Source organism: Chinchilla lanigera, unplaced genomic scaffold (genome assembly GCF_000276665.1).
Source record: "Chinchilla lanigera isolate Chin_1 unplaced genomic scaffold, ChiLan1.0 scaffold00009, whole genome shotgun sequence".
Lineage (NCBI taxonomy): Eukaryota > Metazoa > Chordata > Mammalia > Rodentia > Chinchillidae > Chinchilla > Chinchilla lanigera.
The window spans coordinates 5,443,890-5,465,271 of NW_004955410.1; the positions used below are offsets into that span (position 1 = coordinate 5,443,890).

A 21,382-nucleotide genomic window follows, 5' to 3' on the forward strand; every position below is an offset into this window, starting at 1 on the left:
AACACCTGCCCAAGAGCGGCAAACTGAACAGGAACGTCCCGTCTAAACTGGACCTGTGCTCATCTAGAGATCCCAAGTGAGCTGGGGATGCCAAGCCGCAGGGCCTGGCTCAGAGCAAAGCACCAGCCTTGGGCTAAGGCCTTAAGCACACTTTCTGGGCTTGGGCTGCAACAGAGCATAAAGGACCACAATAAACAACCACCCAAGCCCACACAGAGTGCCGCACAAAAGTCTCTGTGGAACTGTGAAGCCACACAGCACCAGAACTGGTGCTAGCACCGGTTTTATTGCTTATGGGCCTAGGACAGAACTCTCAGCTTGCATAGAGAACATCACAAGGGACCCTGCGAGGCCACAAGACAAAAAGCAGAGCCAGCCCTGGGGACGGCAGCCTCTGCTCCTCCATGGCAGGCAGTGGGCGTCAGCGGAAGCAGCTGGCAACCTCTAACCCCTGTGGCTTTAGCAGACATCGCCCCCAGCAACATGAAAGAGTCCACACAAAGCCAAGAGTTCACAGGCCAGGACTGAGAGCTCCTCCGGGACAGATCCCAAGATGGACTGACACGGACTGAAACGAGGTGGATCTCTTATACTTCGCTTGAGTATCTACCCAAGGACAAACTTAGCAAACAGTATTTTGCCATTTACACTGTGACTGTTTATTTTAAGGGTCATCCTTTGAGAAAGAAGAAATTAATAAATATCTAGAAACTCTTACATATTACCATACCAATTGAGCATACAAACACTCATTAAGAGTTAGCAATTAACAGTGAGTCAAATCACTCTTTGGATATCAACAAACTGACTGTAAAGTTCATGTGGTGAGGAACAAGATTCAGAGTGACACTGTAATATTGAAGGAAAAGAATAAAGCTACAGGGCTGACCTCGTCTGTCCTCTAGGTTCACTCTAAAGCTGCGGTAATCAAGACAGTGCAGTGTTGGTGAAGGAACAGACAATAGGTCAGGGTCCAGAAACAGACCTACGCAAATGGTCAACACGTCACTGAAGGGAGTGAAGAAATTACAATGGAGAAAAAGCAGTCCCAACACCTGGCACAGGATCAAATGCATCTCCACATGAAAAAGAAAAAAAATCTACACACAGGCCTTACATCCTTCACGAAACTTAAAGTGGGTCATAGACCTAATGGTAAAATGCAGAAGTCTAAAGTGACGGAGGAGCAGCACACTCGCCTGCTGGTAGTCTGCTCGGTGACACACTGATTTTTTTCCTTAAACATCCAACTGCATAACTCTGCTATCATTCTTCCGAGAATACCACTGCTACTTAAAATTTCAAAACCTCAATTATCATCACTGATCTTTAATAACAAAGACACCAGCCTACTCACTGACTTTGACACCTTAATAACTATGATTGCAAAGTCTTGCAAACTAGACTACATAAAGTATGTTATGTTTGAAGCGGTACACAGGAAGTTTTAACGAGATGAAATCATGTGACTTCTGTGTAAATAAAAACAAGTCTGGAATCATGAAAACTTCAACATTCCTAGACCTTGCATACAACAACAAAAAATATTTTTACACAATGTGCCTGTACTGTCTGATGGACATACAGAGTTGGAAACTGTTTGAAATTCATAATATTATTAGAGAAAAATTTGTTTACCTGCTTACATAAAAATAATCACCACGATTAAAGTATCCAAGAAACAAAATAATGTATGCACGTAAAATCAACTCAGAATGTTTTGCCTTAATTCATGTGAGACTATAAAAAGCATGAAACTTCTCCTTTTACCAAGAAAAGTTCAATAATTCAAAAGTTGCATAATCCCAAATATTGAGTCAATAAGTTCTAAAAAAAAACCTCTGCAGTTTAGTTAGAAACACAACATTTATGACATATCCACTCAAAAATGAATTCAAGGCTTGGCGTGGTAGCCCACACTTGTAATCCCAGCACTTGGGAAGCTGAGACAGGAGGATCACTACAAGTTCAAGGCCAACCTGGGCTACACAGTGAGCTCAAGGCCAGCCTGAACTACACAATGACACCCTGTCTCAGACAAAGAAAAAAAAAGTTCAGAAGAAGACTAAAATGGAAGCATAACCAGTATTTTATTTTTGTTTTTCTATAATATATAATAGGTATCTGTCCTGCAGGAATACATCTCATTAAAGCTGAAACTATATTTTAGAGAAAAATAACCTACTTTAAAAATATTGTATCTGAACCCCAGTAAATTGTCAATTCAAGTCTTTCACAGTTACTCACCTCATATAATTCTGGAACACAGCCCAAAAAGTTATTGCTGATTTCAAAGCACCAGTTACAATAATCAAAATCTTTCTGAATGTCTGTAGTCTGGGGAGAGCAACATTTTCAACTGGGATCTTACAATGTTTCCATTTCTGATATCTTACGATATTCATCACTTCTCTTAACATGGTTAAAGAAAAACATACCCTAAAAAGCGATGTAATAATAGAAGTATGTTATTTGTCAACCACGAAGCTAAGTGAAGTTAATCTAGTAAGGAATATAAATTATACTGGCCGTTTGTTTATATAAGAAACATCCAAATAAAAACTGGAAAAATCAATCATTTCAGTCTGGAAACAAACATCTATTCTGTGTGTAGAATCATGTCATCATTCTGACTGCCGCTGTTACCAGGACAAAACTGCATCAGCTTGGAGAAATGCATGGTTTTCTCCTAAGGTCCCTATACACCAAGTTTAATCCCAGTTTTCCAAACTACAACAAATACAAAATTCTCAAAGATGCATTACAGTAACCCTTTTAACCAAATCCATGCAACCCAGAACTAATTAAACACAAGACATCATAGCCATAAAAATAACAACTTACACATAAGTGTGTCCTTGTATTTGCTTCTTACAAAAGTAAATTCAGTATAAAAGCCTGATTTTCACTAAAATTTCTATAAGTTGACTGCCTGGATATTTCTAGGAGAAAATATTTCTATAGGAAATAAAAGAAAATTCACAGAAGGTAAGATTAAGATTAGGAAAACCAGGTAATCTCTCACATTAAACAAAAACTGTTATTTTCTGTTCACTTAAATTTGTTTACTCTTCTGGACCATGACACAAAGGATATACCTATCTCTTCTTAATGGATTTTTGAGAAAACTCTCCAGTATTATGATTCAGGATGGTTCAACTGCTAACAAATACGACCCTTCAAAACAGCTGAGCAGAACTGCACTGTAGTACATTCATACTGTTCCAGCATTTGAGATGAAGTAAGCATGCTGTTCTGGCCACCTCTGACTTACTGATTAATAACTTCACTCTTCTCCTACTCTATCGAAGAAAAACACTGCCAACATATTCCTGCTTAACCTGTGGAGTCAGAATGCTCCAATTCCAACCCACAAGTCAGTGTTCAAGCATATTTAACAAGTTATTTAAACTGAGTAACCAATTTGAAGATAATAATATGTAATACAACAACTATTGTTAACTTCCTATCATCTTGCCTGAAATTCTGTATTGCTTCTATTGTTTGGGTATTGTTTTGTTTATGGCTGTTTGTTTGTTAATGTGTTTTCTTCTTTTTATCTTTAAAGTCAAACGAAGTTATTTAAAAACACAAGCATTAACTTTACTAATTTTTAAGGTACACATTTACAAAGAAAAATCTTAAAGCAGGAATGAAAAACTATAGTTTGGATATATCAAAAGGAAAAAGTAACACACAGAGTTAAAATGCATCCTTTGGCCTTTCTTGAAGATTTAGGCAACAGTGGGCCTTAACTTGTGAATTCAATGAGTTCAGGAGGGCTAGTTGTAACTCAGGTTTGTTGGAAGTCAAGAGTATTTTTCCCATAAGAAATCATGAAAATAACCATAATGCATGTCAAACCTCCCAAAGGACTCCTTAACCTTTTCATCATAAAAAGTATTGTATAATGTTCACAATTCACCAGAAATATCAATAATTTTCTTATTGTATTTACCAAGAAATTATAAAATGTGCTTAGGTTACTAGAAACAACAATTTTCTACGGCACTCACCATTAAACCTGACATCTTTGGTTTGCAGGGAGGAAGGACACTATGGAAGGTGGTTACTGTTTGGAAGGTGGTTACTGTCTGGAAGGTGAGTCCCCTTCCATGAGAACATCAGGACTCGCTCTCCAGTGTCGGTATCCTTTGTCTCCCTGGGAGGGTCTGTAGCCCACTAGGACCTGCTTCTGGCTCACTACCCTCAACCTTTTCAGAACTAAACACTAGTCTAAGGTTGTCTGCTTCTGTCTTTTCTTTAACACTGTTCTGTAGTATGACATGACATTGTCATTAAGTGAGTGAATGCAACAATTGATTTTTTTTGATCTAGGTGGGTCTTCTCTACAAATATTTGTAGCTCTGCCCCTTTTTTCAAGATTTCCTTTATTTCAGAATGACTTCACTGCACTGATTGTTAATACTCTCCCTCCTCTTTAGAAAGCTCCTCAGCTGCCATTCTCTGTTGCTCAGCCAGAAGTTCCTGAAGTTCCTCTGTAGACAGCTGCTCTTAGTGTTCCTCCACAGCTCCTCAGCACCACCAGTGTCTACCTGCAAGCCTATGGTCTCCGCTACAGTGAAGGTGTCATCAACCACAGGGTCATTTGAAGGCTCGGACTCCTCTTCACAGCCTTCGATGTCTCTCTACTATATAGTTTTAGGCCACATTTTCTTTCAGGCGGATCTCACTGTCTTTAGAGAGGCCCAAGATTTCTCAATTAACTCCATATAGGAAAGGACGTTGTAACATTCCTTGTAGAACTTTTTAAGGCTTAAATCTGCCTCTGAGACCATCTGGAAGCACTTCAGGAACAGATCCTTGGTGCAGAGCTTCTTAAAGTTTGCTATGATCTGCTGGTCCATAGGCTGCAGTAGGGGAGTTGTATTAGGAGGGACGAACTTGACTGAGAGCCATGGGAATTCTTCAGCCAATTCCTCTTCCAAATCTTGTAGGTGATTAGGAACACCGCCCATGATGAGATCCTTGAGTGGAAAAACCTTTGCCCTCTAGATATTTCTTAACAGTAGGACAGAAAGCCTCCCTGATCCACTCAGAAAAAAGTACTCTCGTTACCCAGGCTTTTGCATTAGATCTCCACATGGCCCCTAACCTACTCTTCATGACTATGTTTTATGAACCCTCTAGGGGTCTCAGAGTGATAAAACAAGAAAGGGTTTATCTTGACGTCATCACTCACCAGGCACACAGGAAAAAGGTTAGTCTATGCTTTATAGCCTTGTAGCCTGGAATTTTTCTCTTCTCTTGGGTGATGTATGTTCCATTGGCATTTTCTTCCAGAAAAGGCCAGTTTCATCACAGTTGAAAACTTGATGAGAGCAAAAGCCATTTCTCTGTGTCATCATTTCAAAGCGATATATGTAATTTCCAGCAGGCCTTATATCGGCACTGGCTGCTTCACCATGCCTTGTTATGTTATGAACCCCAGTTCTTGCTTTAAAATTGTGAAGCCACCCCTTACCGGGACAAAATGCTTCACCATTATCACTTGTTGATGGATTATTCTTTACAAGACCTGCATTTATAGCCCTAGGTTTTTCACAAATTATAGACTGAGGCTATAACCTGCCACCGGCCTTTCATTTAACCATACTAATAATCTTTCCACCTTGTCTAACACTACTGATCATGTCTTACTAATTTAAATAACACCTTTAGCAACACTAGCTTTCTTATACAAATCTTGCTCTGTAAGACTGTGGAGATGGTGAATTTCAACATGCTGTACATATTATGGAACTTGATCACACAAACACCACTCTCAGATTTCTCCATGCTGACTGAAACTGCATGCACAAACACATACACCTGGGCTCAGACTGAAGCTATGTATGTTTACATATGCTTTTCTGGCATGGCAAAAATTTGTTTACAACTGCACAAGCAGCCAGAATTTGGGTGGTAACTCAAGATTTTGGTCATAAGTTAAGCCTAAAATTCTGGTCGTAACCCAAGTTGTTTGTATGTGAGGCCAGTTTAACTTGAGGGTCCACTGAAGTTTGACTGATTTAATCTTCCCTCTTCAAGTCTTCATCTCCTTCTGTGGTGGCCACATCAATGATAAGGACCCTTTTAGATTGTGGAATATTCTCAGAAATGTAATATTTTAGTTCCCCTGGAAAAGTCATGGATATTAATGAAAAATCTTACAGAACAGAACATTTGACATTTTTTGGTAAATATAGTATGTATATTAAGTATAATTAACTTTCCTTCAAAGAGTCACATATTTAATTGCCTCAAGACTTTCTAAAATTAATTTCACTTTCCATTTGAAATATTTCAGCCCTAAATACTGCAGACATAAGAGATGAAACTGAATTTATATCAATCTCAGTTATACCTTCACATTGGTTTCTTGTACTTTTCTTTTTTCTTAGGAATAAATCACTAACTTAATGTGTATATATGATTTAATCTCACTTTTAAAAACTACTTAAATTACCTTATTAAGTGTATCAATTAATATTAATATTAATGTCATAGTCAATTTCTTCTTTCAGTATATCTGACATTTTAAATTTATCTAACAAATAGTCTACTACGCCCTATCCCCTAATGGGGAAAAATACCTTTGAATTTCAGTTGTAAATGTCTACATGAAATAACATAAGGATCAAATTTTTCTTTACATTCAAGCATAAGAAACTAGCAGGAGGTAGTAGTATATCAAGAAGGGCAATAAATGGAAATCAGACAAGAAGACTTGTAGACCCAGTCTAGCCACTTACATATAGCTATAGGCCCTGAAGCAAAAGTAGCTTAACTGTTACAGTCTCGGCTTCCAGATTTATAGGATGAGATGAAATTTACTTACCTTATGTTACGGTTTAGCTCAGATCCCCTCCTACAAAAGCCTCACAGGCTCACAGGCAGGGCTTTGGGAGGCGACTGGATCTGGGTAGCGCTATGTTCATGGGTGGATTCACTGTTCCACTGACTTATCAGAGCTGAAAGTGTTGCTGAGGGGGCAGGTTAGATGAAAGAGGGGTCCCAGCAAAGTGACCTGGAAGGGTGCCACCCCCTGCCAGCTCCTCCCTTAGCTCTCCACTTCCTGCCTGCCCTGAAGTGAGTAGCTCTCCTGCAGACCTTCCCCAAGCCCTTTCCTGCTCGGACCAGCTGACTATGAACTGAAACCTCTCAAACCGTGAGCTGGAACAAATCTCTCCTCCTTTAAGGTGCAAGTGTCTGCTGTCTCGGCAATGAGAAAGTGCCAAGGGCTCCTTAGTTACACAGAGCTGAGGGAAATAGGCTCATGAGAAAGACAGGCAAAGAGGCAACAATCAGAGAACACCACAAAGACAAAAACAGAAAAATTAACTCCAAAAAGGGGTCAACAATCGGAACTCAACATACAGGCCTCATACTCTCGCTTGCGCTCTTTCAAGAGCTGAAAGGCTGTATTGGTCACAGCTCTGAACTTGAAGTTCAGCTGCCTCCCTGAACAAGTCAAGTCCTAGTTCCACACTGATCCTTCCCATAAACATTCTTTCTATTGCCAGCTAACTTCTTGAGGGCAGAATTCATGCCACGTGCACAGGAGGATCCACACAATGCTTCCCACAGCCCACAGCAGACACTAGCTAATTTGACATTTATTAAATAATTATCTGCACTTAGCTATATCCAAATTCTTTTTCATGTATAAAACGTAGGCCTTCGGTGGGAACACTAACGCACCTTGTGATTCATGCATGTATTCTACGAAAGGCGGGTCCTTCCCAGGAAACAGGGTGTTGCAACTTCAGGCAGAGGAGGAGAAAACCGAGAACTGAAACACCTTCTGGCATGTGGTATTGGCATCCGAATGCAAAGGCATGCACACCTGACACCATGCCCAGCACAGGACAAGTAGCATTAATCAGAATTGGGCTGGTTTATAGTTCTGCACGTTGTTTTTTGGCTTTGTGGTTTTGTAGAACTGAGAACCATGATTTTTAGACCCAACTATATATGTGCATAATTGTATGCATTTAACTGATACTGAAATACACTCAAATCAGTATTAAAAATCCATAAGAAATGCTGCATTAGGGATCAACATAGCATTCATTTAGAGGGAAAAAAAGACTCCAAACTCTGCTGATGACCATCCGTGGACAGGGTGGAACGGGATCAGGCTGCACCAAGAGGAGCCGCACAAGCGAGGGCTCCGCTGGGAAGAAGGTCTGGGAAGACGAGAGAGGGTGGCACAGGATGGGGATGGGAAAGACAGAAAGAGAGGTGGAAGCCAAACCACAGGGCTTTGAATACCACACTAATAATCAGGGTGACATTCTGTAAATAATCGGAACTCAGGAAGGCATCTGAGCAGTGACAGATAAGATAAATGCTGTCACTGAGGAGGCTTTTAGAGACAGAAGGGCAGAAAGTGTGTAGGCAGGAGGACCAGGTAGGAGGCTGTTACATCAGATGACTTATGTAAAATGGAAAGCGGGGAACGATGGCAACACCAGTGAAGAGTAAACAAGCACTAGCAAACAGCCAGGCTGAAGCAGAGAAGGTGCAAACTGACATGAACTGGTCCACAAGAACACCATTTCCATCTGTGTATGAAACTCTTTTGTCCTACAAAAGTACTCAGAAAATAAAGTGATGCATGTGGAGGTACCCGGCATGCTGCTTAGGAATCAAAGCCCTGTAGGACCAGACAGGGTGCTTCCTGATCATCGTCTATGCAGTATAAACCTCCAGTCAGTGTGCAACCCTGAGCCCAGTAGCACACTAGGAAATAATCTGGAGCACAGGCAATAACCTACGCATAAAATCCGACCATCCCCACATAAAGTGACTATAAACTGGAAGATCTCAATTCAGCGTTACTGTCATTATATATATCATGCAAGATCTATGAAATGGATTATTATGAAGCCAGTAGACTGGGAATTCAAAGAAAATTGTTAATGATCAATAAACACATAAGCCAAAAGTGTATACACAGTTACATATTCCATGTGACTATTAGAACTTCCTAGAGAAGTTTACTCATTTATTTTCCTAAATATGCAAAGTACATCATAATACCCTATAACTACAGAATCAGCATTTGAACATAATTAAAACACTAGAACAAATTGGAGTAATGCCTATAATTTCTTGCTACACCAAACTGCTGCTGCATGTAACATAGGACATTCAAACTATGTTGAGATATAGGTTATTCACATATTGGTCTGGAAATTGAATACTTCAAAACACAAGAGGCAATTAACACACATATCAACCTAAACAGAGAAGCTTACTTTAAAAAGTCATTACATTGCTGTTCAAAAGACAAAAATTATTTTCTGATACTGGAGATGGAAAGGATTTGGAAGCAATGTTAAGGCTTTTTTTTAATAGTCTGGCAGCCCTTTCCCTGGCTTAGCTGAGTGGATAGTGATTCTCTACTGGACCCCCCGCCATCCCTGCATGGGGGTGGCACAAGTTATGTGCTGAGCTTAGTGCTCAGGAAGGGAGGAAACTAGAGGCTGGATGGAAACCACCCTGCAATGCCAAGTCACCCTGACAGTGCCTGACCAAGTGCTCTACAGAGCTCTGTACTCAGATCTCCTGAGGCTTCCCAGAGAGTTTGAGGAGTCTCTCTTCCCAGCAATAAGGAGCCCCACCTAGAACCAGAAGTGTTCTCTACACGTCAAGCCACACATTCAGCATTTCTACCAATGCAGATGTCTATGTAGAGAGTAATATACAGACATTAACTATGAAATTAGAGAAACAGATATAAAGGCCAATATCTCATGCCCAAGACAGTTGCAGAATTATTTCTGCTATACTGAGATTTCTAACAGTAGATTACATTGAAAGATGAAGCAATCTTCTATTTGCATCAAAAACTTCATTATTGGTGAAGGAAAGATATTCAGAGGGTTACTATCATAAAAGAAGTGCTTTGGGCAAGGGGTATAATGAAGGGTATTCACATATAAACTCCTAGTAATTTAAATCACTGCAAACTAAACTCTGAAAATGCCACAAACGTTAGGGATTTAAACCAAGTCTTCTTCAGCACTGACTACACACATGGGAAATATATTATTTTTACTTCAAAAGCTCTATCAAATATGCTGGCTAACCTGGGTATAAATTTATCCACATAATATTTAATGATTGGAATTATCATAAATCAAAATACCTAATCTTAACATTTGGAAACAGACAAGCCAAGCCCGGTCACGTCCTCCTGTAACCCAGCACGCAGGAGGATCACATGCTTGAGGTCAGCCTGGTCTACACAGTGAGGACCTGTCTCAAGACAATAAAAACCAGAAATAAAGATGATAAGGGTGATACATCATTTCTGGAGTGCCACCAATTCTAACATGTGAAAGCTCAGCTTATGTGCCCAACTTACTTGTCCATGCGTGTGAACCCACTGTAGAACTTCTTAGCTGTATTCATGAGCATCGTGTTGACAGATTCACCATTCAGATGCTTGAATTTTCTAAGGCTTGGTTTTTGTGTGTCTTCATTTTAAAATTGCATTTGCTCACTCGTGTACCAAACATCCATGTACACACAACATAACTCAAAACAGACACTCGTCTATGAAGGACACCCAGCCGAGTCCTGTTGATTTGCCAAAGGAAGTCACTGGTAAGATCTCATGAAGTTTTCTATTTTATTCAAAGTCACATTTTATCCAGTTAGTTTTGAAAGCAGAGCTGAAGTTCTTTCAGATATGACGGCTAAGCCTACAATGGACTACATTTGTCAGCTGTTAGCTTTGCGGGAAATTAATTCCGCAATTCTAAGCCTTATCGTGTGCACAATATAAATTTCTGGGGCGATCACTCCTCAGCTTTTGTTCTGAAAGTTTTGGAACAGCTTTTAACAAAGAGCAATAAAACTCAATAAAACTGACCTATAAAGTGCAATCACTGAAAACAAAGCCCCGATAATCTGCTACAGAGCCACAGCAAGATAAATGGGACTGAAGCACCCAGAAGCCATGTTTTAATTAAACGCACAGTGGAACAGCCTTATTGTTTTATCTAACGGTAAATGTTCAGAGAACGTTTTCTCTAACTTACATCAGATTCCCAAAGACTGTTTCAGTCCCAAACATTTAGAACATGCAGGCCATGGAGTTGGCATTTCATATGTATTAGGTGAATGAATGACACACATTTCCTAAGAACCAGATGTTATAACTAACTTCAAGAAAGCCCAACCCAAAAATGGTTCACCAGGAGGCACACAAGACGCTGTGGAACACATAAGCTGTGCTTATCACTAAATGGCTCACATTTCGTGACTGATTATCACTATGTAGTACTGTGAAGGTCAGTTTTCTACCATCAAAATTCCTTTTTTGTTTTTTTGAGACAGGTTCTCACTATGCAGTTCAGGCTGGCCTTGAGCTCACTTTGTAGCCCAGGCTGGTCTCAACTCAGACTCGCGAGAATCCTCCTGCCTCAGCCTCCTGAGTGCTGGGATTACAGGTGTGCGCTACCACGCCCGGCCTCAAAATTCCTTTTTAAAAGCAATGAAATTGTGCCCATGCAATTTGGGATTAGGGGAGCTGAGCTTATGCAAAAACAGCACGGTCAATTCTGTCAAGTCCGATCAACCTGACCAGATGATCCTCCCCAGTCTCTCCATGCTTTTCGACTCCCGCAGTTAGCTCCGGCTGCTACAGCAGCATATGCCAACTGGGTGTCTTCAAAATACAGACATTTATTCCTCACGACTCTGGACCCTAAAAACCCAAGATAGGGGAGCTGGCATGGTCCATTTCAACCCTTCGCAAAGGCCTGAACCTCAGATTTCATCTAAGCCCAAATTCGTTCACATAGTCCTGTTTCAATCGCTGCTCTGGGAGTTAGGTTTCAACACACAGATTTTGGGAAAGACACAAATACTCAGTCTACAGCAGCAACCGCTATTCATTACCTCTGACAAAGGAATTTCATCCCAAACACTACCTGATGGAGACAGTCACCAAAACATTAGGACAGGCTAGTTGCAACCTGACCTAGATAATCATAGGAGCAAAAGACAGCACTTACAATGTTCCCGCACACACAAAAACACATAAATGCTCACTGTCAGTAAGTCATTGGTCACTGCTCAGGAAACACGTTTTCTTGTAAGGTAATACTGCTTTTTCTCAAAATGCACGATTAAATCAAGGTTCCCAATCTACTTTAGAAGTTTAACTACAGAAGAACAACATGAAGAGTGATAGGCACTGCACGCCGGTGTGCACACAAATCTCAACGCGTAAACCAAGCGCCATTCTTTTGCAAGGCTCTGTTTCATGGTAAGACTGGGGAGGTCTCGTGAACATGGCAAGAACCAGACAAGGCTTGAGCAGCTCTGTGAGACGGATAAACGCGTGCGCACAGGACTGGGAGCCAGGCGGCCCCGGGAGCCGGTGAGAAACGCAGCCACTGAAGCCCCGGACTCTGCACCTGCCTTACAAAAGATTCTAAACTATCTCTGCTCATGTCAAAGTCTTCGTGTAAGAAGTGCAGCTCTAAAAAATAAGGTTAGCACATCTGCTGAGAGACAGGGATACAGACGGACCCAGGGATCGGGGCTGACTGCGGAGGATGCACCATGAGACATATTTTGAAAATTACTGCTGCGCTTTCTTCCTCCTTAGCGCTCATGTGACGTAGGAAGAAGAGGCAGACTGCACCCAGACAGAAAGGGAAGCGTAGGCGTGGCTTGCTTTCCCAGGCGTCGCGGGCAAAGCCTAGGGGACCCAGGACCTAGGACGGGCAGCAGGAGCTGCAGAAGCAGACGGAGCTGGAGAGGTGGAGTCGGCCCCTGGCTGCCCCTTCTCTGGGCAGAAGTTCTGGAGAAGATGAAGAGCTTGCTAAGGAAAGAGAGGCCCAGGTAGGCCAAGCAAGTCTCCAGGTAGCCTGGGGGAGGAGTCTGCGCCGCCTGAGGTCCCGGATGCCCGCAGCTGAACAGCTCTGTGCGGCAGATGGAGCACCCAAGGTCCCCATGCGAGACGGAACAGCAGAGATGGCCCGGGACAGCTGAGACCCAGGCTCCCGGGCACCAGCTCGGCACACAGCGCTGCTGGACAAAACAGTGACTGTGAGGGCCACCGCATCCCCCGGAGAGAAGGCAGAACCTGGACAGCAGGAGAGGTGGCCCTGCTGGACCCAAAGGAGTGACAGCAGACCGAGAAGCACGCTCAGACTTCAGCAGGGGTGCCCGCCGACAGAAAGCAAACTAGCTCCCACTGCCAGCGCTCGTGACCATCAGTGAGGAGCCCGAACAGTCCTGGGACCCCCCAGCTGCCCTGGGGGTGGAAGCCAGGGCCGCACTCGCGGAACACCCCTCCTCAGTTCCGGCACCCTGCCTGACCAGCATTAGGATTTCTACAATCACAGCACAGCGCTTGCTCAGATTTCTCCTCTGCTTGGAGACTGCAGGATGTGCTGCTGGGGTAACTCAGTGAGCGACCCACCATGCACGGAGCAGTTCTAAACTGCATAGAAGTACATGTACTTCCCGAGATTGGATTCGCTTCAGGATTATCAACACAGTTTTCTTCTAATTCTGACTATATTACAGTGGGGTGTGTGTGTGTGTGTGTGTGTGTGCGTGTGTGTGTGTGTGTGTGTGAGAGAGAGAGAGAGAGAGAGAGAGAGAGAGAGAGAGAGAGAGAGAGAGAGAAAGGGCCTTACACATTCTAGGCAAGTGCACTGCCACCTACCTGGTCTTACCACAGTCTTACTTGTAGCCTTACTGACAAGGTCCACGCCTCTTAAACACCGTGAAGAGCGAAACTAGTATCCTTCACAGGGGCTGCCACGTAAAGCGCACGTGTTTAAACAAACAACAGCAACTATATACATAGAGATATATTACAGATTAGATAAGCAAATTACGACCAGTGGCTTTTGGCCTATGCCTCAGAAAGGCAAGGCACTTCAGAACCATGGAGTTTTACTAGGAATCTCCTGAGCCAACAAAACCACTTCAGAAAGATTTCAAATTTTGTGGGAAGTTATCATGAACCGCCCTGAAAAAATGCACATTCTTTTGAATCAGCTCAAATAATGTTTCACCATTTACACTATCGCTTTGTTTTACCTGCAGGAAAGCTGAAATGAAAGTCTGCAAGAAACCACTGCATTTATTCTAATAATAAGTAATAAAATGGAAAGAAAATTACTTTTAAATCACTTGTAAAGTCCTCCAATTGCTAAAAGTTCACTCTCTACAGAATTCCTAATACAGCTCAGGTATTTACCTACTCTAGTCCCAGTGAGGAAGCTCTTATCAGAAATCCAAATTCCACAAGGCATCTACAGTGGGATGAGGAGCTAGTAATTAAAATTGATTTTGTAGTTCCTGAAGTCTTTGGTATATGCGCACACTTGTTTAGAAAGGCAACAGAAGGATTAATGTCTAGGACCGAACTGCAAGGCAGGGCTGATCTGAGAAGAGTCTAATGTGTTTATAACAAGAGCTTATATGTATCAAGTACATGTCCTAAGTGTGTCAGTGCATTGGCTTTCTTTGTTGCAAGCCCTATGAAGCAGACGCACTTATTATCCAGCATTTATAGAAAAGAAAACTGAAGCTTAAAGAACTGGTTAACTTCTTCAAGATCTCAAGAAAATCACCTGGCTGGCAGAGCTCAAGGTTAACTGCTCCGTCCAATCAGGGGCGTCCCCGCAGCGCCGAGGAAGCCTTGGAGGGGCAAAGCTGCTAGTGTGCGGAGATGGAAGAAAACATTCACAGATAGCGGAGTCGCTTCTAAATCGCGAGTTTCCACACAGCACAGAGCTGGTAGCCAGGCAGGATCAAACAGTAAGCGCGGAAACACCAGGCAGTGTAATAACCACACCTCCTCCGTCTCTGCTCCAGCCCCACCTTGGACCAGCACTCTGGCCTCCACCAGAGGCGCTCATCCCTCAGTACCTGCCACCGTTCTACTTCTTCCCCATCTACCATTGTAATTTCCCGCTGTACACTGTAAGTTCTCCTAAGACCTTGGTAAGCTTAAGACATAGCTTGAGTCCCAAGGCATCAATTTACTTTAAGAAATACTTACACTGACAATCCTCACAATATCAGGACAGGCAGGGCGTAAAGAACAGGCTGGGCGGGATCTTCTGGGTGTCCTGCTGGTTCCAGAAAGCCAAGGTTACCCAGCAGCACATCACCCTTCGTGACACGTGTAGTTGCAGGAATATGTTGTACACCTCCATGCATTAACGCCCTCAATTTAAGGAAGTGCTCGAATGTGAAGTAGCAATGCACTAGTACTGCTGAAAACAAAGTACTCAGAACACGCAGGTATAAAAGTCACATTCTACCCTACCACTTCATTCACAAAGTCACATTTCTCTGATCACGCAATAAGAATGTGGCCCCCCAAACTGAATTTTCAAAACTCTGTGAGGAGTGAGAGAATAGGTTTGACGCTAACCAGCAAGATGTAAAAAAGGAAAACATGCCATACTGAGCTAAAATTCACTCCAATTACACACAGCACAAGGAAGAGGTAGTGATGATTTCTCTCTGAAGAACTACTAGCCAAAATAAATGCTGACTGGTTTATCCATCACTTAACCAACATTTATGAAAAGGCAACCACGTGCTGTCTCAGATGAGAAACAATTAGAAAAAGTGAGTGCACATGAAGATTTCAGCATGGTGTAACTGGGAGCAGAGGAAGGAAGGTAGTTTAGACTGGATGACCCAGAAAAACTTCACTGAAGAGAAGGTGAACAAGGCCACTCCTCCTCTTTCGCATCCTGACTTGAGCAGAACTCCGTGGTTTCAGTAACGAAACCCAGAAGCTGGTGATTTGATGAGTACCCCAGTGACCTACATGACGAAGGACTAGGGAACATCCATTAGAATGGCTGTGCATTCCCTGAAGGTGTACACAAGGTACCAAGGGAGAAACCTGCAAATACCTAACAGAGGCAGAAAGGGTCTTGGAATCGGGTAACAGGCATGGGATGAAAAGTTTGAAGAACATGACAGAAACTTAACATACATGACACGCATTTCTCGAATTGTGAGGGCTCAGAAGCAAGTGAGAAGCAGGGTGGAAAAAACACAGCCCATCTTACAAAATACCTAAATTATCACAGAAATGCTTCCAACACGCTGCTAGTAAAGACCGGAGAGAAAGGTCCATGTTTATTAAAAGCTACAGGAAAGGGAGTCTTTGCTATACAGAAACACAAAGCTCAGCCAAATTACACCCTGCACTGACAAAGAAAGCAAGTCCTCTAAGCTCTGGCCTCGGATGTGCAGCAGTGATTTCCAAGCAAAGGTGCGGTCTGCCTTTATGACACGATGCTGTCAGGTCACCGAAATTCTATGAGCAAGAAGGAGGCTAATAAACTAGCAGCTCCAAACATGTGCGGTTTCACTAGAAAGGAAGGGTGACCCAGGAGCATTGTCTAGCGCCCCAGCGGCACAGCTAAGAGCCACTGGAGCTTTCAACGTGCTTGAGATTGATACTTCTTTCTTCCTTTCCACTACAGCTCATAACCTGTACCTGACCTACTGTTGTTTTCTCAGAACAGATAACTTGTTCTTTAGTTTTTCAGGTTCACAAATGAAGATTTATCCCAGAACTGTTCACACACAGGATCTCACCCATTCCTGGGTCGCGTCATGAGCTTTGGATCTGAAGCTGGCGCTGTAATGGGTGGAGGAGTCTGAGTGTTGGAGGTGGTGAACGTATTTACATGCAGAACTGCCTGCGCTCTGGAAGCAGAGGGTTAGCACAACAACAGTCCCCAGGGAGACACCACCCCTCCCTGAAACCTGTGACTATGTCCCCTGCCGTGGTGAAAGGGACTCACTCATGTGAAAGTCAGCCAAGGGTCTTGACCAGGAGCTGACATCCTGGGAGATGTGGGTGGACCAGGCCCTCCTTTGTGATGGAGCGAGGCCGCCTGGGAGGAATTCTAGTGGCCACTGCTGGCTTTGACAGTCGGGAAGGGACCAGAAGCTAGGAACACAGCCTACAACTCGAGGTAAAAAAGGACAAGGAGAGGGATGGTCCCCTAGGACTTCTGGGAGAAAAGATTCCTGATCCCCTTCCTAAAGGACGACTGACTTCTAAGACTGTGTGGTAGATGTCTACCTTGTTTGAAGCCACTGTGTTATGACAATACATGTTCATGTTAGAATTATTTCGCCCTAGTTCTGTTAAGGTTCTTAAGCATTCCAACATTAGGTCCTGCTAACCTTTGGTCACTGGCCCGCACACGCCATCTGGGATGGGGACTTCAACACATCACACTCAGTGTGGTCACACACTGAAGACACGCACGCCAGGACACGTGACCAAGAAATATGTGACCCTGAAACCAACCCGGTCCTGTCCTCTCGGATGGATTTGTTGTATCTTGAGTTTTCTTAAGGCAGTGAGAAATGTGTGCTACAACAAAAATGAAGATTGTGGCTGGAAAGTGAATCTTTGTGTAAAAAAAATTACAACAATTTTTTTTATCAGATTTAGTAACAGCTACTAAGTTCTCATAAATACAGAAGCAAAATATTAAACCAAAGCATTTTCTTTTAAATACTATACATGTTTGTGGGTCATCACATAACTTTACTATTCCTTTGTATAAATATTGTTCAGCTGGATAGTTATCTACTGCCACAGGCACTGAAAACAACATGGCAGAGCGTGAAGTTTGTATTTCAGCAAGACGATGTCACATAATTTAAAACATATTTTCCAAGTGGCCAAGTAGAAGGGGTACTAAGAGTGCAAAGAGAGCCCTAAGGATTCTCCCCTTAGGGTGCTCAAGGAATAGGGGGGCAAGAAGAGTGAAAGAACACATTTTAGAGACCAAGCACAGATATGATTAGCAGCAGGTACGCTGACTGCTCTAGCTGGCAGGAGGAAGGTACTCTAAGGTGAACATCTAGGGACAGAAGAGAACCAGCCCTAGGAGACAGTTTTTAAAGAGTTGTGACCACGCACACAGCGTGATACTCAGAGCAGGAAGGACAGAAGCAGGAAGCCTCCTGAACCAAGAGGTCAGAAGCAGGGAACGCGAGGCGGGAGCCAGAGGGATGTGAGAATGAAAAACTGAAGATATACCCGGGAATCAGCACGGTGTAGATGTGCTTCCAGCCCACCTGTGGCTTCCGCTCCAGTAACCGCAAAGAAGAGGCGGACCAGCCACAGAGAGACCCGAAACACCAGGTCCTTTTATTCCAAGAAACGGGCTTTCTGATACCAAGGCTTCTGAGCCAACTGAAGAAAGTAGCTAAAGCAAGGCAAAATTAATCTCTGCTAAGGCCAGAATTGCTCAACTAGAGAAGTCATGGGGCAAGTTCAAAGGCAGCGAAAAGATAAGCGATGGAGTATCGCAAACAGCTGGTTGGTAGCAGCAAGGGGAAAATAACCCACTCCTCGCCCCATTTTCTCCCAACTATGTAACATTTAAACTGAGCTTCACAAAGAGATACAGTCTGGATTTTTATTTGTAGAGACAGATGCAGAGAAGGATCGTAATGTGGAATAAAAGAAGAGAAAGTTCAAAGGTTTGGGGTGAAATTCTACTTCAAAAATATTCCACAAAAATTATACCTTGATGTAATCTAACTCCCTTTATCTGTGAAAATCATAGTAAAATAGCATTTAATAATTACCAGCAGTACACTATTGTCTGACTGAAAAGCATCATAGGCCTAATGATACTGATTTTTTTGTTGTTTTTGTTTTTTTTGAGACAGGGTCTCACTACGCAGTTTAGGCGGGCCTTGATCTCACTTTGTAGCCCAGGCTGGTCTCCAACTCACAAGAATCCTCCTGCCTCAGCCTCCCAAGTGCTGGGATTACAGGCATGCACCACCACGCCCAGCGATACTGATTTTAAAAAGATGATAAACGACAGCATTCCTGGCGATAGAATACAAGATATATCCCCTGAAATCACTACCCACACAGAATACAAAGATTACTCTTTTTATTACTTATTTCATTAAAATAACTGTCTTCACTTAGGATTATTATTCCGGTATTAAAACCTATAAACCAAAATCTCAAAAACTCAGATCACCCAAATTTTTACCGAAGTTCCTTTCGGTCACTGATGAGATGAAATCAGTGGTGTGGAACCTTTTAGAGCTTTCAATAATGCCAGCAGCCTGCTGTGCAAGTGTGCCGTAGGTTCGCCACTACTGGATTATGGCCTCTCCATAAGGCCTAATTCACCGTCACTAACTAGGGTGGTGAGGTGCCTCTGATTTAAAGCAAATATATTAGATACCCACAGACAAAAATCTTTACTAAGGTGCAGCTCTCCGATCTGAGTCCCTCAGCCCAGATGTCTAAAAAGACTACACATTCTTTAATTTACAATGCAACATACAAGGCTGTTTAACATACTGACTCATGTGTACTTTGGAAATTTTCAGCCTTAAATAAATTTAAAGAAATCCTCTGATAAACCTAACAAAGCACTGCACAGGAGGAAAGACCCAGGCACTGGGCGTGACAGTGGTTCGGGGATCTCAGAGCCCACTCCTCCTGCCAGGTGATCTGGTTGCCACATCCAGGGTGGACGATTTCCCTGAACTGCTCACACATGCTTTCGACACCCCCAAAGAAGCCAACATTCAGAAAGTCAAATTAGTGAAAAAAATGTTTTCAAGCATTCCAAAAGCTCAGCTCTGTGACATGAGCACGCCTCTGACAGGCTTACAGGAGCAGGGTCAGGGCACTGGGGGCAGGGCAGGGTTCCAAGGAGCCAAGGGGGGCAGCAGGGGTGTGGCCGAGTTGCTACAAGGAGAAGGGACGGAGGGAAAAGCAAAGGAGAAAAAGACAAAGGAATTCAGTAACCTGAAGCTTTTCTTTTCAATTCATTTTGGAACTGTTCTAACGTCACTGGTATGAAGAAACAAAAATTCCATAATTTCTTCTGAAAACAAAGACCCAGCGACACCTAACTCACCACAGCGGGCTGCAGAGGCCCAACTTTCCCTCTCTGTTTCACATGCAGCTACATTTAATTGTTAACCTAGAGGAGCAGCTTTAAATGGAGGTCACATTTCTGCCCCCAGGGGGCATTCGGCAACATTTCTGAGGGTCACAGGTTGCAGGGTTGGTACCATCATCCCAGAGGGGAGGCCAGAGACGCTGCAGCCCATCTCCCCGGGCTGCAGCCGAGGTCCAGACGCCCACAGCGCTAGGTTTAACAAACACTGACCCCTTCTGCTCCCCGAGGTAGCGAAACCTCCCTCTCAGGCCTTTCTCCCAGCCTTTCCCAGACGCTCTGTAGCGGAAGGACGCCTACACCGACCTAGGACTCCTACTCCGCTGCTTTACACAAGGCGGGGCTGCCTCACACCGAGGGCCACAGGGGAACGCACTGACACGGTAAATGCCACACCAGGGGAACGCACTGACACGGTAAATGCCGAAGCCTGGAAATGAACTTCTCAACCCTCCTTTTGTGTCGAGCCTTCATTTTCGAAGGAAGAGCATGCGGTTCGCAACGGCAGCATCCACGCGGTGTCACTTCCACGGGCCACAGTCTACAAACACCAAACCTCAAAACACGGGGTTCCTTACTAAGGTAAAAACTGAGGCTGACAGTCCTTAGCACTAAGAAAGACTTATGTTAGAGGCTATGGAGGGCGAAAAAAGCCACCCGAATCTTTAAAATGCAAAGTTGTTTCGCACTTTGCTTGCAAAATGACTCAGATCGTCATTACTTTTAGTCGTGCCAAGTTTGCTTCTTCGAAGCCTACAAGCAACGGCGAAGGAAAAAAACCCACCATTTTTGTGCAGTCATTAAACCAGCGCAACAGAGGCTTACTGAAAACAGGCTGGTGCCGTGATCGGGTCTCTTGCTTTATTGTAACTGTTAGGCGAGGCGCAAAGGAAGGTTGGAAGGAATCGCCCCTTCACCTGGACACCCATGGGTGGGGGCGGACAGCACGAGAACAAAAGGGAAGCCGGAACCGGCCTCACACCGTCAGCCTCCAGCATCCTTCCTCCCCGCGTGCGCCTCAGCCAAAGCCCCAAAGGGCTGCCCGGACCTCCCCAGCGCGCGCCTCAGTCCAGCCCCGCGCCCCTCCTCTTTCCTTCCTCGTCCAGCGATCGAGAACGACCTGCACGGTTCTCGCAGGGGGCAGCGCCCAGGGACGCGCGCGGCGTGCGGCCGGGAGCTGAGCGGAGCAGGCGGCGGGGACCCCGCGTCCGGAGCTCGAAGCCCTCGCCGCGTCACGCGCACCCCGACTTCGCGGCACGGACCCCGCAGGGCAAAGCCCGGCACAGCCCCTCGGCCCCCGACGCGGGTGAGCGCGGAGCCCCGTGGGCGGGGACGGGAGGGGGACGGGACGGGACGGGGACGGGATGGGGAGGGGAGGAGATGGGGTCGGGATGCGGACGGGA

At 44.0% G+C, this 21,382-nt stretch overlaps 1 protein-coding gene across 1 annotated transcript in view; it reads right to left on the reverse strand.

The window, feature by feature from the left end:
• Nucleotides 1–21,382, reverse strand: part of Gnai1 (guanine nucleotide binding protein (G protein), alpha inhibiting activity polypeptide 1) — a 78,839-nt gene that overhangs the window by 55,706 nt on the left and 1,751 nt on the right. Inside the window, exon 3 of the mRNA XM_005377203.2 lies at nt 21,100–21,213. Coding sequence (XP_005377260.2) covers nt 21,100–21,213 — 114 coding nt within the window. The remainder of the gene's footprint in view (nt 1–21,099; nt 21,214–21,382) is intronic.